This window comes from Lynx rufus, unplaced genomic scaffold (assembly GCF_022079265.1).
Source record: "Lynx rufus isolate CCGP_SWC_20201006 ecotype Redwood Valley unplaced genomic scaffold, mLynRuf1.p SCAF_3, whole genome shotgun sequence".
NCBI classification, from domain to species: Eukaryota; Metazoa; Chordata; class Mammalia; order Carnivora; family Felidae; genus Lynx; species Lynx rufus.
Genome location: NW_025814845.1, coordinates 32,924,141 through 32,947,153, shown reverse-complemented (window position 1 = coordinate 32,947,153; position 23,013 = coordinate 32,924,141). Strand labels below are relative to the sequence as shown.

The 23,013-nt window shown below is 38.6% G+C and overlaps 1 protein-coding gene across 1 annotated transcript in view; it reads right to left on the bottom strand.

Moving 5' to 3' along the window:
- The window catches only part of GRXCR1 (glutaredoxin and cysteine rich domain containing 1), a 127,543-nt gene extending 114,614 nt beyond the window's left edge, over positions 1-12,929 (bottom strand). The window contains exon 1 of the mRNA XM_047092416.1: positions 12,528-12,929. Coding sequence (XP_046948372.1) covers positions 12,528-12,929 — 402 coding nt within the window. The remainder of the gene's footprint in view (positions 1-12,527) is intronic.
- Between the last annotated feature and the right edge of the window lie 10,084 nt (positions 12,930-23,013).

The window sequence follows — 23,013 nt, the reverse complement described above, 5'->3', positions numbered from 1 at the left end:
CCTGTATCAGGAAGAGTTATTAACAGAGACTCCCTTTTACCTAATACACTTACCTGTGTAATAGGGCAACCTTTGTTTTTAAAAACATCTCCTTTCACCTTCCTGCTAATGACCTTCCTCCCCTTTGTATCTTCAGACTCTACCTCTCTCCTTAGTTCACGTAAGCTTCATGTTGCCTTGTTCTTGGAATTTCCAGGTCTATGTGGATTCCCTTACATACACTATTATATTTTATTTTCTCATGTTCATCTGAATTATGTCAATTTGATTCCAAGTCCAGCTAGAAGGCCCTTGTAGAAGGTCTTCATCCCTAACAATTCACTGTTTGTTGAGGTGGATAGTAAAAATAATAACAATATTTATTGAGCACTTATAACATGCCAGGCATTGTGCAAAATGGTTTATATGCAACAGTTCATAGGAAATAATCATGATCATTAACCCAATTTCAGCAACAAGAAAACTAGGGCTTACAAAAGTTAGGTAAATTTCCCCATCACACCCACCCAGGAAATAGCAGACTCTGCATATGAAACCAGGTCACCTCCCTCCAGAGAATACAGTTCTTACCCCTTCATGGAGGAATCATGTATTTTTCACAAAGAAAAGTGGGGATTCTTAGAAATTTGGGTTTTTTCCTGCTCCTGTGAATAATTGATGGAGTTGTTTTCAAGAGCCTGGACATACACGGGGCGCCTGGGTGGCTCAGTCGGTTGAGTGTCCGACTTCGGCTCAGGTCATGATCTTGCAGTTCGTGAGTTTGAGTCCCGCGTCGGGCTCTGTGCTGACAGCTCAGAGCCTGGAGCCTGCTTCGGATTCTGTCTCCCTCTCCCTGTACCCCTCCCCTGCTCATGCTCTGTCTCTCTCTGTCTCTCAACAATAAGTAAATGTTAAAAAATAAAATTAAAAAAAAAGAGCCTGGACATACACAAGATGAAGTTGGGTAGTTCCAAGAACTGGAAAAAGTAGAAGTGGGGTATTCTGAGAGACAACTTATGTGAAAGGCCCGTGAGCAGCATCAGTACAGCATCAAGGGGCTGAAAGAGCAGAAATGAAGATGAATGTGCCAGAATCCACAGACCAGGACCATGGCTAGGTTCTCTGACCCCCTCAAGCCTGCATATCCTGCAGATCATAATGGTAGGGAAAGAAGCCCCAGTGATGACTAGTATAGGACTTCTTGCCTACACTACGAAATAGGAGCCAGTAGTCACTTTGAATCCAGTATGGAAAGAATCAAGTCAAGTGGTCTTTCCAGCAGTGGTTTATTGTGCCTCACGTTTACCTCCAACAGAAAGGACGGACAGAAGAGAGAGAGAAAGCCTGTGTGCAGGCTGAGTGGGCAGCTACCTAATTTCCAGCACAGGCTTTGGGTCTGCTTCAGTCGTCATAAGCTCTCACCACCAAGTCACTTCTTTGGGGGCATAATTCCATCTCTAGAAATCTTAGAAATATGAAAAACACTTTTTGAGAAAGCTAACTTGTAACTGAGGCAGAAAGAACTGGCCATGGAAGATGCTGAAGTAGGCAGAAATAAAGAATAATAAAAGAAAAAAATATATATATATATAAAGAAAAATCCCACAGTTAGAAGAGCAGCCCTGACAGCTGTGATCAATTAAGAGAATCTATGGTGCTGTGTCTCAAAGCTCCATGATTTAGTTTTTTATATGGTTCAAAAGAGAGGTGGTAACCTTAGTTAAGTTTGGTTGGTTTATTGGTTATTGAAATTTCCTAATACTTTCTTTTAACTGACAAATGTGTATAACTATACGTTGTCCTAGAACTACAGTTAAAAGCACAAGGTACTCACAGAGGCAAATTTTCAGCCTTCAGGCTCTTGCTGCTGTGTTTTCATTGTGAATGAAGTTCCATGACTCTAGAAACCCACTACTACTGAGTATTGGTCTGACCGACTCAACACACAAAATTTGTGCCATGACTACAAGTTATCTGCTTCCCAGAATCACAGTTATTTCCCTGAGATTGTAGGAATTAGCATCCGTGACCCCTGGGAGACAAATGGCTCCCTTCCTGAACAAAGTTTCTGGCACTATATGAGTAATGTGTAAAGATCATTGTTAAAGAGCCTAATAAAAGGAAATCCATGAAACCCTCTGAGGCTGATAGTCTATGGTACAACCACTTACACATAATTCATTTCTCTCCTCTTTGCACATCTTTCATTTCTCTCCTCTTTCTGTATTAAAAAGACCACTAGTTTAAATTTATTGGTTTCTTATACTTAATAAAATACATTTGCCACTTCATTAGTGATAACTTTATTTGCTTTAAGGTCAATTCTTTTTACTCAGTGCTATTCCATGCTGATAGTTTGCCACAATCAAAACTGTGTTCCATCAACTCCATAAGGTGCTAAGGCATAGCTAATTACAAGACCAGAGTACAAAAGGATTAACATCTTTGACTAACACAATAAAATTAAATTTTGTTGAATATAGAGTCCTGTATGTAAACACAGAAAAAAACTAACAAGAGTATTACATTAAATAAAAACAGATGTTTTATGAGATTGAAAGTTTTAACCTCATGAATCTTTCCACTGAGAAAAGATGTTTGAATGACTCAACAAGCCAACATCACAACAGTGTGATGTGGCCACCAAAAATATTATTTTAGTCTTAAATTATATTCATGGAAGTGGGTGACAGATGGCCTTCACTCTATCCTGGTATGATCAGTTTCAGTAGGTTCAATATCCACAGGATAGTGAGACTTGAATCCTTGTCTTGCCAAGACTCTGAATCTCTTCCCTCTAGAAATCCCCACCAAAGGCTAGGTAAGACCTTGACAGAGATGCTGTAGAGAAAATTCAGGCATCCAATGAGTGGTTGGACACTAGTTGCCTAATGGATAAGAGCCCAAGCTTTGGAGTCAAACTTTCTGATAGTTATATCACTCACCATCATGTGACTTTGAGCAAGGTACTCAGAATCTGTGAACTTGTACCAGTTTGCTCCTGCTGCTTAACCAACCACCCCAAACAGAGTGAAATGCAACGTTAAACATTTATGGCTCACTCTTGAGTCTGCAGTTTAGCTGGCAGTCAGCAGATCGGGGCTAAGCTATGAAGGATTTGGCTTCAAAATGTTGGTTGGGTCCAGGTCTGTTCTTCATGTCTCTCACTCTCCTAGGACCAACCAACCTCCTGCAGCATGCCTTCTCTTGGAAAGAGTGCAGGAGAGAAAACTCAATCATGCAAGCACATTTCAAGCTTTTGCATGCGCCACATCTATCACCATCCCATTGTCTAAAGGGAGTCATGTGGCCAACGCTAAAATCAAGGGCTGTAGAAGTCCACTCTTATCCTCATGCAGTCATGACAGAAGTGCGTCCATGTGTGACACACATTGGAAAAAAGTTGAATCTACCATAAAGTCTTAGTTTTCTCATAAACAAAATAAGTTTACTGTACCTACCAGGTATGGCAGGTAGACTAATGGCTGGCCAGAAATATCCATGTCCTAATCCCCACAACCTATGAATATGTCACCTTATATGGCAAAAGAGGCTCTGCAGATATTATTTCACTAAGGATCTTGAGATAGGACGATTATCCTGGATTACCCAGGTAGGTCCAATATAATCACAAAGGTCTTTATAAGGGAAAGAAGATGAAGGGTTAGAAAAAAAGATATAACAATGGAAGCAGAGGTCAGAGAGATGCAGAACCAGGACCCAGGGAGCCTCCAGGAGCTGGTAAAGGCAAGAAACAGATTCTTCAGAAAGCCTCCAGAAAGAGTAAAATCCTACAGAAAGCTTGATTTTAGTCCCATAAAACTCCTTCCAGACTTCTGGCCTCCAGAACTATAAAGTAATAAATCTGTGTTGTTATAAACCACTCAGTTTATGGCGATTTGTTTCAATAGGAAAGTAATACACTAGGTGAATAATTATTACCATTGTTCAATCCCCCTAAATATGGATACTGCAGGCTTTTTTTCTTTCACATAACCACACAATTAATCTGGATGCCAAAGGCCTTGCTCTTTATTTCTGGGGAAAATCATGAGTCCTGTGTCATTGAAAAGGGCAGTGTTTACTTGAGCTCAGCAGAATCTTGAAACATGAGAGGGCATCACTTCTGCCAGATGTTTCCTAAACAGTATGCTAACAGCCGTCAAAAGAAGGTGCTCATGGGTCAGTCATGAGAGGACACTGAACCTGGCTCTACACCAAAGGTAATGTGCAGGTAAGCACAGCTGCTCTACCAGCACAGGCTGGTTCTGGAGCACTGATGAGCAGGGCAATCCCACAGCTTGTCCATGCTGACCCTGCTCTAATCCACAAAGCCCACTTTCCAATCTCTAAACCTGCCAATTTCCCCTGAGGTCACAGCCCATCCAACTATTCTCCTTTCCCAAAATGACCCTCATTCAGTCTCTACCAGATTGGCATTCTTTCTCCTTGTTTGATTTCCACTGACTTGTCAGCATATAATTCCCCCAGGTTTTCTCTTCTATCTCTTGCAAATCAACAACCTGGCTTTCACTACTCTACCCACTCTGTGGACTAGTCAAGCTTTCAGACTTTTCATACAATAAAGATCTTTAATTCTATGTCATTAGTTACATTAAAGGTGCAAAAAAGGGGGGCAACTTAATTCTTCCATGGCCTAATTGTTGGAGGAGTTAATCAAGAGGACATGCTGTCAACTGATGGGCAGTCACAGGCTTCTCACCTCCTCTCCTGTCCTTGGAATGTATGCCCCCAGCCACCATTCCCACAGCTGAAGCTGTTCAAGGATGCAGCCTTGAGAGAGTAAGGTGTTATTGAGGTCATCTGAATAGTATTTGTAACTGAAGTCAGTTAAGGCCTCTATATAAACTTTTAAAATTCCAGTGGGTATGGAGATATACTCATCTTGTGGCTACCCAAGACAAGCTTCATAGGTAAGTTCCCTTGCTTATTAAACTTGCCACCTACCAATCTGGACTGGCCTGTCTCTTTCTCTGGTCAATTCCTGCCCTCCATGTACAGGAGCTTGTTGCAAATTTAACCCAGGAAGCTTCAGAGGTTGTGAACTAACACCAATTTTGTTGTTTAGGAATAAAAGAAATAATAAATACTTCTACAATTTATTCTATTAACTATGAAGGAATTACATGAACAAAATGTGCACCTATTTCTTCCTAACAAAATGTTCTAAGGCATAAATAATTTGTCAGAAATTAGGTGACATAATGAATTATTACAAAAATAAAATTGAGCAAAGAGATCCTAAATATTACTTGAATAGACTTGTGTACATGAACCAAAGTCCCTTAATAAAAGTTTCTGTATGGGGGTGCCTAGGTGGCTCCGTCGGTTGAGCATCCAACTTCGGCTCAGGTCATGATATCATGGTCCGTGGGTTTGAGCCCTGCATCAGCCTCTCTGCTGACAGCTCGGAGCCTGGAACCTGCTTTGGATTCTGTGTCTCCCTCTCTCTCTGCCCCTCCTGCACTTGCACTCTGTCTCTCTCTCTCAAAAATAAATAAACATTAAAAAATTTCTGTATGACATTTTAACATGTCTATAATCTCTAAAATTCCTTCCAGGCAATAGTGATTGAGGAAGTGATGTATTTATATAGTGTCAACTTATAGACTATTAAATATTTATATTGCTTTTATACAAAATTCAAGGTACCGGGTTTCAAAGAAAATATCAGAAACTCTGTAAGCATGAGTAGGACCACCCAAAGATGTTTGTCTAACCCTGCTATTATATTGCTTTTATAATGTTTGGAAGCATCAGGTGCTAATTTCCTAATTATGTGGTAACCATTTACTATCAGTAAGAGTTCATTAAGCAGTTTCAAGTCATCTTGTAGAATCTGTGGGTTTTCTCAGCATGTTGTTCTGATGTCAGAATTTAGGTAAATTAATGGATTAAGCGTCAGCCTTCCACAAATTAAAATGTCACAACGATCCCATGTCCTGATGATACAAGTACATAGGAGAGAATGAGAAATATTCCAACTAGATACTCATTGAACTAATGAGAGAAATCTGTAGTAAGATTCATGGAATTGGGATAAGTACTCATGGTCAGAGTCACTGTTACTGACTACTGGAGCCTTGTAGGATCAAGATAAGAGTCATTAATTATATAGATTACCCTTCAGTCCTTGGGCCTTGAAATGGACCTAAATTAGAAAGAAAGCAAGAGAAGTTGAAGGAAGGAATGTAATAAAATGATGGTCTAGTAACAGAAAGACTAAATGGAGAAAAATATAAGCATGGGAGAAACGAGGAATGGGTAGCAGAGACTATGTTAGGCCAATAAGAAAACAGAGAGGGAAAAGCCTCTGGAAAAAGAAGATAAAGTCAAGTTTTGTGTCTGAATTCTTCCAGAAATCACTTTACACAACAATTCACAATACATTACTGAATAGTCCATGAAGGCAAAAGCTGGGTCTTACTCCTCACATTATCTACTTAGTGCCTGCTCCATAATAGATACGTAGCAAATGGTAATTAAAGAATGATTGATTGAATCTAGAAGATAACCCACAACAGAAAGAACCGAATGGAGGGAGCTACTAACACTTCACCACGCAAAACCTATTCCTCTCCAATAGGAGAAATCTCCAAACTGAAAAGAGATGGAAAAGAAAAAAAAAAAAAAATAATCACTTTGTAAGAGAATTTCACTTAATTCATTAACTCAAAGAAAGAACATTTACTGAAGTCCTAATCAGCATCAGTGTCAAACGCTGTGGCCAAGAGTAGCAAAGCATTGGTATGTGGAAGGTGGTCATCATAACAGCACTTCAACAGGTTTGAAGGGTTAACTCCTTCAAGATCATGCACTCCTTGCCTGCTAACCTAAGTCCATTGGTCTGTAGGAGAACTAACCGCCTTTTCCTCGAGATTTTGCAGATCACTGGCCTTGACGAATAAAGAACCAGGCTTTCTTGGAAGATAAGCCCTGACCCCATTAAAAACAGCTGCCATCGATGCCAGCAAGTCTGTTGAGGGTCATGTTGACATATAATTAACTGCCAGAGCATCAGCTTCTCCTGCATGTTAGCACCCCCCCCCCCACCCCCGCCCATTTCTCAACCCTTCCCCTTTAAAACCCTCTGCCTTCACCTGGACTGGGAAGACAGTCTTTAAGACATTAGTCCACCATCTTCCCAGGTTGAGGCTTCCTAAATAACACAACCTTTCCTTTCCCACCATCACTTGTCTCTTGAGTATTGAATTTCGAGAGGTGAGCAGCTGAACCAGAGTTTGCAACTGGTTCTCTGTCTGGTAACAGCAGGAACTTCGGGTGTATCAGTTTGCAATTATAAAATTTTCCATAAAAATATATCATTTGTACCAACCCATTTTGGGGTTGTAATGTAGTTTCTTGCATCATTTGGAATTGCATAAAAAAATCCTGCAGCTTTTGCTATTCCTGATAGCTAAAAAAGGCAATATTTCCATTAATAAATGCTTATTTTGATAGAACATCACATAATAATTTTTCTGAATGAGATTTTAAATCCTATAACAATGTTTCATACGCAGAGAATATGCTCAACTTATTAATTAATAATGATAGTACCTCATGAAATTGCTATGAGAAATAAATGTCAATGCACATAAATAATAAGGACAGTGTATTTAGTAAGTACTTAATCAATATTTAGTATTGTTGTTGTTTTCCAGAGTGGTCCAAATAAACCACTGGGACCAAGGAGTCATCAAGAGTATCGCCTTGTTTTCATTGGAATATTACTCTATTGCCAAAGCTAGAGAAAGTTTACTAGAGATGAATAATAAGTACAGCCAGAAATTTCTGTTAATCATTCATTCTAAAGTTAGTGAACAACGCTGAGCAGGGGTCTTCCCGGACTTAACCCAGTCATCCCTTCCCAGTGTCAACCCTTGCAATCTGAAAAGAGTTTAATCACATGATGTTATAGAGATGATAAGGTTTGATAAATTTTAAAAATATAATTTAAGGGGCTCCTGGGTGGCTCAGTCCGTTGGGCATCAAACTCTCGATTTTGCCTCAGGTCAGGATCTCACAGTTCATGAGTTCAAGCCCCACATTGGGCTCTGCCCTGACAGCACAGAGCCTACTTGGGATTTCTCTCTATCCCTCTCTCACTCCCTGCCCCTCCCCGACTTGTGCACTCTCTCTCAAAATAAATTAAAAAAAATAATGGTAAGGTTGAGTGTTTTTGTATACAGCACCATACTTTGAAAACCTAACAAAGCCAAAGCAGTGAAAGGCAGGGTTCCCAGGTTACTAGCTTTGGGCCAGACACTTGATTTCTCAGTTACTACAAGCAGGCATTATTGCTCCTTATTTCACAAAATCTTTGGAACAATCAAGTAAAATAATGTACCCGAAAAAATTTGCAAAATATAAATTCTTCTGCAAATGTAAAATTATTTTTATTTTACTTATCTCGAAATGTTAAAATGCTTATAAATATAAACACATTAATCACAGATGTGCATGTAAATACAAAGATGAAAAGTTATATGTTTGAGTTTTTAGAAAGGAACCAGCAAATTATAATATGGGAATAGCTATTGTCCTTCTTGGCATCTATTTTTCTCTAATACAGTAGCTTTAAATTTGTAAAAAGAGGGAATTAAAAGCATAGAAATTACAGAAAAAAGACTATAACTGAGTATACAACAGACTATACAAGTTTGAAAATAGGATGAAGACAAAATTACTGATATTTAATTACTGCCTGAAATTTAATCCCATAGGAACAAATTAGAAAAAAACTAATGACCTTAATTATCTGCATCATTGACCCATCCCAAGAAGCTTTGGAAATATGTTGCTGCTAAGGTCAAGGTGTATTGCAAATCTTTTTTTTTTTTTTTTTTTTTTTTTTGCTATAAATTTATTCAAATCAAGAAAACTGTCGTATTTAAACCTCTCAAAGTAATTTTGGCACATATGAAATCATTAAGTCCCTGAGCTCTTTTTACAGGCTGGTTTTTGCACTGTCTCCTCCCCAGGCACCTGGGCCACTCGCTGCCTGTCCTGGCCCCACGGGTGTATCTCGAACCTAATCATGCCCTGAGTGATGAGCGCTATGAGCCACATGGTGGTCTTGTAATTTGTCTTGCATGAGGTAACAGTGACTAATTGTAAAAAATAAATACAAAATAATTTTTTTCTAAAATTCTCCAGTAATGACGAGTAAAATCATTTATCTAGGTAGAATTATCCTTACAGCAGAATTTCTTAAAGAAAATTAAAACACCACACCTACATCAGAATGTACTGGTAATTTCAGGAACCATTTCTAAACCAACTGATTGATAAATTAGGATACAAGAGGAAACAAGTCTGTCAGGATATCTTTATCTTTGGCTCAGGAAACCCCTCCCTGGTGATCTAACATGATCAGAAGAACAAATGACAGATGAATACATAACGTCTTTGTTTTCCCCCTTAAATATTGAAGACATAAAGAACATTAAGGAATATTTTTATTAACTCTAGCGAACTGGATGAATTTCCATTTTACATGCTAGGTCAATGATTCTCAAACTTCAGTGTATGGATGAACAACCTAAAGAGCTTCTAATAAATGCATATTTCCAGGCCATCACTAGATTCCAGGTTCTCAGATTTCCAAATGAGCCTCTCTTGAGCATTACATTCTTGTTGTTTCTAGGAGAAATGGAAAAACCAAGCACCTGTATCTGAAGAGCTATAATCTAGATGCACTGGAGGCTTTGAGAGATTCACAAATGAAACAATGAACCACCCTCTACAAGGCCCAACTGCACATCTAAGTGACTTTCCTCTCTTTACCTCATGGTCCATTACTACTCTCAAAAACTTTAATTAATATTGCACATCCTCAATTACCCAGAGTTCTATAGAGTAAACTAATTAACACATGAAATGGGAATTTGTTCTAACATCCCTTTTATACACAACTTTCTAAATAAGTGTTCCTAAGAAGTAAAAATATTTGAGGCAAATAATTTCAATGACAATTCTCTGCACAGCTGAAATGTTTGCAAGCTCCATGCCAATATTTTATGAGACAGGAGTAACAGAATGGGAAACTAACAGAGAGGAAGCCAAGTTATTTACCGGTTCTTTGAAAGCTTTTATTTATAACTGGGTTTCCTCTCAAGTTTCAAGTTGAATGCTTTAAGATTTTATGACTTAAAACAGGAAGAAAAACCTGTGTCTTCAATTATAGTGCCTTGCTTCAATAAGATTGTGCATTGAAACCTTAATCAAATATCCAAAATATTACTCCTCACTTTTTCCTCCATGAGAGAAATTGCTACATCACAGTTACATCCAGTTAGGTTTGCTGCTTATTTTCTAAGGGATGTGGAAAATATACAGATATCCAGGGAAGAGTCACATCTGGTCCCATAACCATGTATAGAAGTAACTTCATGGTAACTTCTGCTTTTAGTTCCCAGGGCTTCTCTGCTACTGCATTGTGGGATGCCTATGGAAACCTACTCAGTCACCCTAAAGCACATGTCTAAGACATTTGTCACTCCTTATGACACCTATCCTTTAACAAGCAGCGAGCATGCAAATCAGCTCTCTATATAATGCTGCATAGGTTGTATTGCACAACTCTGAGGGGTGCTATTTACACAGACAGTGATGTGAATGGAGCCCCTTGAAATAGCACAACTAGCAGCCCCCATCCAAGAGAGGAACTCCTTTAACTTATGTTTTGTCCTGGAGAGATCAGAGAACATTCCATGATGACGATGGTGATGATGATGATGATAAAAGTAATGATGATGGCCAAAATTTGTGAATACTTGCAATATGCTGATTACTTTGCCCACATTATACAGAAAGAAGGACCGGCTAGAAAGAAAAATGGGTAAGTACCAGTCTTTGAGGGACTTCTGCTAGTAATCACTATTGTCCTCTTGAAGCAAAGGGTAAATGGAATATGGGTAAGTTATTAAAAAATGAGTTTCACTGGATTTTTTTTCAAAAAAAAAGGGTGATGGAATTACACATTGAAAAGTATACAAGTTAACTATTATAAAGTAATGTCGTAATAACATCTGATTATAGAATTTCTTCTATTTCCTATATGTGAATTTATAAGCTCTTTCAGGACAAAGCCATAGGGATAAAAACATTTTCTCTTGAATATTTAAGGTATTTACCCATAAATAATAATTTTGGGGGGAGATATGAATAAATTCAAATCACAGTACTATAACTGGTGCAGAAGTTTTGTAAACAACCTCCAGATCGTAAAGCAATTCAAATCATGACTCAATCAAAAGCTAAATTAATCACAATAAATGCAAACATTTTTACACTTATTACAGAGTCTTGGCTTATACTTTGACAATAATAATTTCTGCATTAGATAAAACACAGAGGCCACTAAGGTTATTTTAGAAGTCTATACAAGATCTCCAAATTAGTCAAACATAGTCATCAGTTTCTAACTTTTGATTTCCCACCTCATCCCTAATCAGTGAAATCTTTCATGGGTAAATTCTACATATGAAAATAACCTTTGATTTTAACTGCTTTTACCCTTTAATTTCTTTTTTTTTTTAATCCTGGTGATGTGATCTTTCTAAATACTTCTTTGAAATGAAAAATAATAAAATACTATTGGTTAAAATCCTTTCTCCCTACCACTGTTATATCTGTCTATAATGCAGAGGCACTGGATAATTCACCAAGGAGATTTTATTTAAATATTGAAAATAACACAGAATGGTATTATAATGAAAAATATTGGTTTGCTACCTTAATGATAGTGATTATGAATTCTATTCCTGAAATAATGATCCCTGCTTTTAACAGAAAATCATTTTACCAATGCTTCTGGGCAATTTCAAAAACTTGTCTAAACATTATATCATTGCCAAAGGCCTCCAGACCTGAATAATGCATTCCTACATTACTGTGCAGAATCTATCACATTTTAAAGGCTAACATTTTTCCTATAAGATCTGGATCTCACTCCATACATTTACAGAGGGATAACTTTTTCAAGTGCTACTCTAGAGTTCCATTGGGCAAATGAATGAAGAAAGGCACCTCAGATAAAAGCTGCAACCCCCAGAGTAGTAGGGGCAAGTCGAAGTTTGTCTTTACAGCTTCCTAACATTCCAACTGAATCCAGCGCCACTGAATGCAGCTCTCAATGTTCTCTGGTTTAAAATCCATACAAGTGATGATAAGTGCTAATCTGGTATCTGCAAGGTGATAAACCAAAAATTAACTCCTAAGTTGTGCTCAGATGCTTTGAACACCATCATCTTGGTAAAGAAACAGACACATTGTTTTAGTCACTGCACACTGGAAGAAAAGACCACTTAGAAATATGACTTTGAGAATCCATCTAATTTGCTAAGCATAATGACCCTCTTTTTAATCGATGGCTGTTGAGACAATATCTTAGATGGGGGAGTGACTCATGAAGTATGTAGGAGTCATGAATAAGAGAAGCTTGCTTTCAAGTGGAGGGCACAGAGGTGTTGAGATGGTGAGTTAAGAACAAAGCCCGGGAAAAGCAAAGTGCATTGACTTACCTGCAATACTTTGGTCAAATTGTTAAATAGAGCTTGGCCGGCACTCACTTTGTACTTGACGCCTCTGACTGTGCCATTTTTGCTTAAAATGTGGACTCTTCTTGTACCAAAACCCTTCTCACTGGCAGCCCTCGCTAACACCAGCAAGTTATCCTGGTCGTTCTCATACTCATCACCTTCTGATCCTATGTGGCCGTTTTGCTGTCCATCAGACTCACTCAGTCCATCTACCCCACAGATGCTGGCACATTCAGAATCCAGGGAGCCTGATGGTTGCCCATCTTCATACACTTCCTTCAGAACTCGCCCACTGTGAGATGACGCAATCCGAAACCGGACTTTCCGTGGCCTGTCATTTTCTGGCTTTATGTCCCTTTTTAGCATGATCACTTCCATCCACATAAACAATTCACATAATCTCTGGATCAATGTTATTGCATTAGTCCACTTGCCACATAGCAATATCAGAGCCTCATTCTCGCAACAGCGGCACCCATACGAAACTAACATCGAAAGAAGATTCCTAAGAACTTACAGTGAGTCTCTGCTATTAATAATGAATGTGTGTGCGTGTGCTATGGTTACCTTTAAACTAAAACCTGCAAATGATCCCAGCCTTTAAATATTAAACAGCCATGGTGGACTCTTTAACAGGACAAATGCAAGAAAGTGGCAGGTAATGAAACAATAAATAAGTATGGGGCAAGGAAACGAAAGACCTGAACGTTGAAGCCAATGATGAATGTTGAAAAGGATCTTTAACAGAAGAGTATCTCTACAATTCGCTGTCCAGAGTGGAGGCCAGAGATAAAGTATGGAATCTAATGTGTAGGATGGGACGTGTCATAGTCCTCCCACAGGGCTTCTTTCTTCTGTCTTCCACTGTGATCTTTCAAAAGGGCAATGAATGTGCTACTTGCCAACATAGAGCTTTTAATATTAGTTATGAAATAATCTCTTCGACTTTGTCAGCATTGTATAAGATGCATTTTCAATACACATCTTCATGCACAAGTGGTTTTGCTAAAGAATAACTTTTTAACAAACTGTGAAAAGAGAGAACATTTGCCTTGTTACTTCCCACTTCCGCTAGCTGAAAATTCTCTCAGAGGGAAGGATTTTGGAAGGAAACATAAGGGACAATGAGGGAGGAATGGAAAATCCTCCAAGCCAGCCAGATCAGGCAAAGAGGTCCTGGTGATCTGCATGAATAAATATTATATCCAAATCACCCATGCATACAGAACGGACCTCCTAACACCATGCTCAGTGCATTTTCTGACACTTTGGTGAGTGACTGAAGAATCTCTTAAGATACAAGGGCCAAAAATGAACAAATCAGGAGACTATAGATGCTGGAGAGGATGTGGAGAAACAGGAACCCTCTTGCACTGCTGGTGGGAATGCAAACTGGTGCAGCCACTCTGGAAATCAGTGTAGAGGTTCCTCAAAAAAATTAAAAATGGACCTATCCTATGACCCAGCAGTAGCACTGCTAGAAATTTACCCAAGGGATACAGGAGTGCTGATGCATAGGGGCACTTATACCCCAATGTTTATAGCAGCACTCTCAACAATAGCCAAATTATGGAAAGAGCCTAAATGTCCATCAACTGATGAATGGATAAAGAAATTGTGGTTTAATATACACAATGGAGTACTATGTGGCAATGAGAAAGAATGAAATATGGCCCTTTGTAGCAACGTGGATGGAACTGGAGAGTGTGATGCTAAGTGAAATAAGCCATACAGAGAAAGACAGATACCATATGGTTTCACTCTTATGTGGATCCTGAGAAACTTAACAGAAACCCATTGGGGAAGGGAAGGAAAAAAAAAGAAAAGAGGTTAGAGTGGGAGAGAGCCAAATCATAAGAGACTCTTAAAAACTGAGAACAAACTGAGGGTTGATGGGGGTGGGTGATGGGTATTGAAGAGGGCATCTTTTGGGATGAGCACTGGCTGTTGTATGGCAACCAATTTGACAATAAATTTCATATATTAAAAAAAGTTAATTCTCAGAAAAAAAAAGATACAAGGGCCATATTAAAACATACACTGTGGTGAGTATCCCAACCTGTTTGCACCTCCAGAGGGAGGATCCACACTTGGCCCCTATACTGCACTTCAAGTTTTTTTTTTTTTTAATGTATAGTTTTATGTGATATAAACTTAATTTACTTTTATTTTAGAAAATTCAGACAATAATAGCACGATGTTGTGAATAAAGTCACACAAAAAAAGAAGAGTCACAAATCTCCTCCCTGGAGATGTTAATAATTTTGTGAAACATCTCCCAGTGCCTATGAATACGGGATGCTCTGATGGTCACAAAACTACATCGCCCAGCCTCTTGCAATTTAAGAGGAGAAGGAACAAGTGCTAGCTTTCACTGATGGGATGTGAACAAAAGCCACGCCTCATTTGTGGACCAAGGCAGTTAAGAGAGAGAGTGCCCCATCCACCCCCTTTCTCCTCCTTCCCCATCTGCTAGCTGGATGGCCCTTGAAGCCATATACTGAGCTTGTCAGAGCCACAGGTTCACAACCGTCACCGCCCCGCACTAAACTATGTTATGAGCAAAAACTAAGCCTTTATTGTGTTAAGCAGTGGAGGTGGAAATTTAAGGATTGTTTGTTAGCATCTATCAGTCCTGAATGTGCTCTCATATATTCAACATCTTGCTTTTTTCATTCACCATTATATAGTGAGTCATTTGAATCATTTCCTATGTATTTCTGAAAAACATGAATTTGATGTGTATATTAAAAGTCCTTCCACTAGCTGTACCATGTTTTATTTCTCTTTCTGGATTGCCTGATGTTTAGATTATTTAAAATATTTAGTAAAATAATGCTGCACTAAATGTTCTTGTTCAAAAATCAGTGTACATATATCTAAGTAGTCCCTTAGTATCAATTCCTTTGGGTAAAATTGATGAGGTAAGAATTTTTTTTAATGCAAAGCTTTTGATATAAATTGCCAATTGCTGATATGAAAAGTTGTATACCTTGCACTTCTACTAGCATATGAGTTCCGATTTTACTGTCTCTAACCAATGCCAACAGTGCATATTACCAATTTTCAACAACATTTATTTTGTCAAGTCGAAAAGTAGTATTTTGGTGATGTTATAGTTTCCCAACTTTGAACACTGTTGAGGACTTTCATTCTGAATATTTTATTCATATAGAGCTCTCAATGAAGAAAAAGATGGAGAAAAATGGAAACCTCTACCTCCTGGCTAATCAAATTAGAGAGCAAATATTAGAGAATTCTATATAATGCCAAAGAAGGAGGGAGAGATAAAGGGTGAAAGGGGGAGAGAGAGGGAAAGATCAAGTATGAGATCAGCTAAGTGACAATATAAAGGGGCTTTAACTTGGCAAAGTAAAAGAGTATGTAGTCAAAGTACACAAAAAGAGAACATAAGTGAGGAAATACTTATTAGGGAAGAAGAGAAAAAATAATTCAGCTTTATGCCCAAATGTCCAAATATTTAAAAGACACCATAGGGTAGGGCATGAGTATGAGCCTAATCAAGAAAAAAAATCAAAATTCTGTGCTTGTCCCAGTTAATTTTTGTCCTGAATTCCCCATTTAATCTTTCCCACCCCCATTTTTCTAGGTGTTTGAGTTGGACAGAGTGCTATATAGCATGAGCAGGATTTTGAAGTCAAGAAACCTAGGTTCAAATTCCAGCATACCTCAGTGAAAATACTCTTTTCACCTCTCAAGTCTTCAATTTTCCTATCAGTAGAATGAAGGTAACAATATCTACCCTAGTGAGCTGTGCTTAGAAGTATCTGGAACACATTGCTCAATGTGTTTTTGATGGTGTGTACATACACTATGCGTCCTTTGGATGGAAACAACTAATTTTAGCCTGAATAAGGCAAGACAGTGGCTACACAAGATTGCAGTTAATAAACAGACATGGAGGATAGAGAGAATTCAATAAAATGATTTCAAAGTTTGTGATATTTTAACGTTTATTTATTTTTGAGACAGAGAGAGACAGAGCATGAACGGGGGAGGGGCAGAGAGAGAGGGAGACACAGAATCGGAAACAGGCTCCAGGCTCCAAGCCATCAGCCCAGAGCCCTATGCGGGGCTCGAACCCACAGATGGCGAGATCGTGACCTGAGTTGAAGTCGGACGCTTAACCGACTGAGCCACCCAGGCGCCCCACAGTTTGTGACATTTTAAATATACATATTAAAAATACATTGTGTATGTACATAAACACATGCATATGTATTCATATCTAATATTTACATACCATTTTAAAATAATGATATTAGTTAAAAGTCATCTCTCTTTTATGGATGAACTGAAAGTCCTGTAAACTGGAAACCAGCCTGCTACAAGTATAAGGGGGTATCTGCTGGTGTGAGACTATGCCTTGATAACTGTGATTCACATACTTATCTTAAGCTAAAATGAAAATTAAGGTGCTCTAGGGGCACTGGGTGGCTCAGTCGGTTAAGCGTCCGACTTCTGCTCAGGTCATATCTCACAGATTGTGAGTTTGAGCCCTGCATCAGGCTCTGTACTAAAAGCTCAAAGCCTAGAGCCTGCTTCAGATTCTGTGTCTCCCTCTCTCTCTGCCCCTCCTCTGCTCACTCTCTCTCTCTCTCTCAAAAATAAAGATTAAAAAAATTAAAAATTAAGGTGCTCTTTTCAGTGGATAGCTTTGTAACTATTCTTTCATTCAGGCAATGAGTATTCCATCAGTATCTACTGAGTGCCACCCAAGGATAAGACACAGTAAGACACTATGGTAAATATAAAGATATGTAAAAGTATGCCCATGCCTTCCATTGGTAACATATGCTTAAACAAAACAGCTAGAGCTCAATGTAGTGTATCTTAAACTAACATATAATCCCATTTCCTTGAAATAGCCAAGTTTCCAGTCATCTCCAATAAAAGACATCAATACTGTTAGCAGCACTCTCCACTCTTATTCTGCTTACAATTGGTTCCCAGCTGCTGGATGTTAATATAGCAACTTCTAACTACTCCATCAGCCACCTTTTCCCAGAATCAGTTTATTTTTCCCTATTTTTAAATCACTTTGCCAGGTTAGCATCCTCCCTTCAGAAAGAAGTTCCTTCATCTCTTCCTTCGGATGTACTCTTTCAATCATTTATTCATTTAACAATATTTATCGAACCCCTAATAAACATCAGAGAGTTGCTGGATCTATACAGGTGAACACAACAGGCACATTCTGTGCCTTTAGAAATAGATAACGTATAATAAACAAATAAAGATATAATAAAAATGATAAGCATTACTAAGAAAAAGATATGGGTATAACAAGAAATGATAAAAGAAGGGAACCTTCTCAGATGAAATAGTTACAGTCAGCCTCTCTGAAAAGCAGACAGTAGAAGAGATTGCTCACGTAAAGGTTTGAGGTGGGCAGGAGTAGTTGGAGATAGTTCCTCAGCTGTGGTGGCATGTGTAAAGGCCCTGAGACCAAAACGCAGCAGGTTTGTTCAAAGAACTAAATAAAAGCAGAGTGGCTGAAAATAACTATGACTTCCATCCTACAAAGCCCTTCTCAAAAGGACAATACTGAGGCACCTGGGTGGCTCAGTCAGTTGAGCATCTGGGTCTCGATTTCGGCTCAGGTCATGATCTCACAGTTTGTGGGTTCGAGCCCTGTGTTGGGCTCTGTGCTGATGGCACAGAGTCTGCTTGGGATTCTCTCTCTCTCTCTCTCTCTCTCTCTCCCTCTCTCTCTCTCTCTCTCAAAATAAATAAATAAACTTTTTTTTTAAAAAAGGACAATACTAACAAGACTTTTGCTTTTTAACCTAATCCTTAATTTATGCAACCCCCTCAAAACTTGAACCAAAAACTTAGAAACCGTATTACCAATATAGAAATATTTCCAATACTCATAAGTTTAACACCAATGGACATGTTTGTTTAAAATAGTAAGTTATAAATTCTAGAATCTAAATAGAGGATAGAATGTTGTATTAACCAAACTAGAACTACTTTGGAAAATACAATTAATGAGCAATTCAAAGACAAAATAAATGCCCCTTGTTCAGTTCCCAGTAGAAATGATAACCTAGCAGCTAGAGCTAAGCCCGGATATTTCTTGTTGGTGTTGGTTTTTTAAGTAGAATATCTAATTATTTCCTTATTTGTAGAGAAAGCAGGACATTAAAATTTAATTATTCTTTCACTCATTCCATCTCCAAATATTGCCCCACATACTATTCTGTGTGTGATTAACACTACATGGTAAAAAATAATTTTAACCATATTCCTGGCTTTTGGAGCACAATTTTTAAGATTCCCTTGAATCATAGTATATATGCACATGTCTCCATTTGCTGCTATTTTATAACTATCACATTCACTGTTTTGTTTTTTGGTCTTCAAAACAGTAAAAATTGGTCACTGAATGTGAAGCAGAAACTCTGACAGTCATTAACAAAGTAATTGTCTTTTCTCCAGCAACATTTGTCAACAGAGAAGCAATAAGCCATGACTCACTCCCCAGTACTGTTCTCAGAACTTCTGTTTGGATGGAGAGAACCTATTGATTTTTATATTCTAACTACATGGTGACTAGAGGGGGAAGGAGATTTACTAACCACCAGTGAAATAGGGAAAATAAACTGTCTCTGAAACTTTTCAGCATATACAATATTGAACCCTTTTTAACAAACATGACTTTGCAAATCAAAATTCACAGTTCAAATATTAATTTGAAGCACAGAGAGCTTCTAATTAGAGAAGAAACTAAGTGCATTTAAGAATTTATTCTTTGAAAACAGGACTATTTTATTGTTACATAACACGAAAGATGCAGGCTTTCTTAGTTTATAGATTAGTTATGAATGGGGGCTGTGGGTATACATGATTCTGGGTTTGAATCTTGGATCAGCCACCCTCTAAGTGACCTTGAGCCTCAGTTTCCTCATATGTCAGATAGTAGTTCCTATTGCATAGAGTGTTTGAGAAGATTAAACAAAATGAGGTATATGAACTGCTTAGCATGCTGCTCAACAAATGATAACCATAAATTCTTTCAGTTACTTGAACTAGCTACATATACTTTGGAGGACAGTGAGAAAATGGAACCAGATGAAACTAATTGATGGAAGTCAAGGCAATCCCATTCTGTTTTTCGTCTGATTCTGGGGCTTCAAGGCTGAACCAGTCTGTCATCACTAAGACCCTGGAGAAGGGCTCCAGTTTCCAAAGCCTTGTTCACTCTTTACATCTCCGGACTGAGAGTTCATCATATATTAAATGCTGTACTGGGGGCAGAAGGCTTCAGTGCTGGCTTACTTCCGGTCACTATGGATCCTGAGCGGCCGCGGCTGTGTCAGAATCCCACGCTGCCCAGCTATGGATTCAACATGCAGCCCAGCATTTCCATCGGATAATTATATAAACTCTCTAAAATTAGCACAACCACAGATGAAGGAAGATCAATAAAGAGTCCCCAGAGAAACGACTTCCCCGAATGGACTTTAACAGTTCAATTTTCTTCTTTGATTCCCCTCTGTATCTTGCAGAGTGTTTTGCATATAAACAGTGCTCAGAAAAATGTTTGCTGAATTAAAATTAGTTGGATTTTGGGGCGCCTGGGTGGCGCAGTCGGTTAAGCATCCGACTTCAGCCAGGTCACGACCTCGCGGTCCGTGAGTTCAAGCCCCGCGTCAGGCTCTGCGCTGATGGCTCAGAGCCTGGAGCCTGTTTCTGATTCTGTGTCTCCCTCTCTCTGCCCCTCCCCCGTTCATGCTCTGTCTCTCTCTGTCCCAAAAATAAATAAACATTGAAAAAAAAATTAAAAAAAAAATTAGTTGGATTTTAATGTCAGAACAAACTGACCTCACATTCTAGGAGAGAGGTAACTAACCACTGACATGATTACTTCCATCTCTTTCTGTCCTGCTTCTGGTCCATATGTGAGGTGGGAAATAATGTTTACTCTTCAGGCAAAAATATCTGAGTCCTATAAAGTTATTGGTGTCCTTAAAGGCACCATCTACACTACATTACAAATTGTTGGATGGCAGAGTAAATAGTGTATTCTGTCTATAGAATCCAAGTCCCAGAAAGAAAATCAAAGAGAAATAAATCAAGTTTACCTATTTAGTGCTAAAAACTTGACTTGGCTGCCTTCAGCTTATAAAAGCCAAGGGATTCAAACATCCAATCCACTTAGCACCAAGTAGCTATAAGCTCAGGCTTATGCAAGTATGTTTCTCAAGCATGAAACAAGGACTTGACTCTTTTCCCCTGAATAAGGAATTTCATGTGTACTGTGTGGCTAAGATTCTTCAAACTGGGAGAAAAATCACTTTTATATCCTTCTTCAATCAGATTGTCACTATGGAGAATACCCATAAGATATGTCTTACGGTAGAAAGATTGTTTTTTAATTTTTTAATGTTTATTTATTTTTGAGAAGAGACAGAGTGTGAGGAGAAAGACAGAGAGAGAGAGAGAGAGAGAGAGAGAGAGAGGGAGACACAGAATCTGATGCAGGCTTCAGGCTCTGAGCTGTCAGCAGAAAGCCCAACGCAGGGCTCAAACTCAGGAACCATGAGATTGTGAGATCATGACCTGAGCTGAAATTGGACGCTTAACCAACTGAGCCACTCAGGATCCCCTCGGTAGAAAGATTTTTAAACTAACTGCATTATTACTCCAGGATATTGGTGGACGGATTCAACACCTCTTAATTCCCAATAAAGAGATAATCAATGAACTAAATTATGCATACATTTATCCTACACATGGGAAGTATACTTCTCACAATTCTGCCTGGAACCATCCAAGGAAATACAACTACCATGGGATGGAGAAAAGGTTGGATAGAATGAATGAATGTGGCACCTGAGAATAAAGATTAATGAATAAAGCATTAAAAACGCTGAATCAGATCCAGAGATACTCAAGGTATCCTCCTAAGTATCATAAAGACCAGAGTTCATCCCTGAGATATTTCCAGAATCAGGATAGAAATAAGAGAACAGAGAAATAGAGTCACAGTCTTAGAAACATCAGCCTAGAAAACTAAAATCAGTTTTTCAAATCAGCAGTGGATTTTAACAGAACATCAGTGCTGAATGTGGTAGCATGAGAATGTAAATCCCATGCAAATCCCTAGAGTGGCGATTTATTTTTCCAGGAGAATGTGCTTGCAGAAAATGTAAAAGATCCTTACAGATTTTTAAATCTATTCAGGTAAATAGCAATGCTCTCAGAGACTACCCTGCTAAATTTTTCTCAGTCAATAGTTTTAGGTTGATGAAAAAAATAAAATATCAAGAGAAACATGCAAAGCTGACTGGAAAATATATATTAAAGAAATCCTTATCTTGAGACACACTTCCTTTCTTATTCCTGTGGCTGAATTTTTTTTGAATCACTGAAAATTTGACATACGTTATCTTTTACCAATAAATGCCATAAATTTACCACAAATTGTATTTCATAATCATGTTGTTGTTTTTCTTCCAAAAGCATAATGCCAGAATGGAGCCTTGGGACAACCCAATTCTATTAGCCTACCACTGTTGCCAGGGTAACAGGGGGCTGCTGATTCTACTGTCTGACGTGAAGGTTAAAACTGGCAAGAGAGGAAAAACAGGGAGCCAAGACAGAAAAAAAAAAAAAACAAAACACAACTGCATTCGTTCAGAGATCTAGAGTTTCTGTTTTCCTTGTGGGATTGTGGTTTCAAGTCCACAGATATAATAGAAAGTTCTGTAAGAGCACACAAGTGGTCCACAAGACCAGGCAAGTTCCCTTAAAGAGAAGGCATAATGCAAAATGGATTATGAGCTCTGTGGCTGAAAAGGCACACCACCCCAGACAGCACAGGGTTCAGTCAAATCTCCCAAAGTATCTATTACACATTTAAAAGGGGGACCTTTGCAGATATCTCTTTTTGCATCGTCTTTTGCAAACGAGTTAATGCAGTTTCCAAAGCTTTTGTATATATAAACCTGGAACTCTTAAACGAACCTGATTTGGCTTTGATCTGCTCTGTTTGCATAAAGAACCTTTTTTCCAGTATGAATATATGTCATATTAGAAACGAAATAAAAATTCATTAATCATTTATACTGACTGCCCACCATTAGCTCTGGAAGCTGGGAGTCTCTTGGAAGATTCAATGGACTCCAGGGGTAAGCCTCGATGCTTTGAGAGCCAGGGAGTAAAATAGGATGAGGAGTTAAGGAAACCATTGTCCACACTTATGCATGACAACTGCCACATCCTTGACACTCTGGAGATCAATAATCCAATCACTGGAACATTAGAAGGTAACAACCTGGGCACCGACACTGTGGCTTCACAAGGGGCAGGGGCAGCGGCTGACATCTGCTAGACCTGTCCAGGCAGCTTGGGGGCCAATGGGTATTGATAAGCATGAGCCAAAGGGGAAGAGCATGCCACCTGAGGCTGTGCAGTTTTCCATGTGAGACTCACTGAA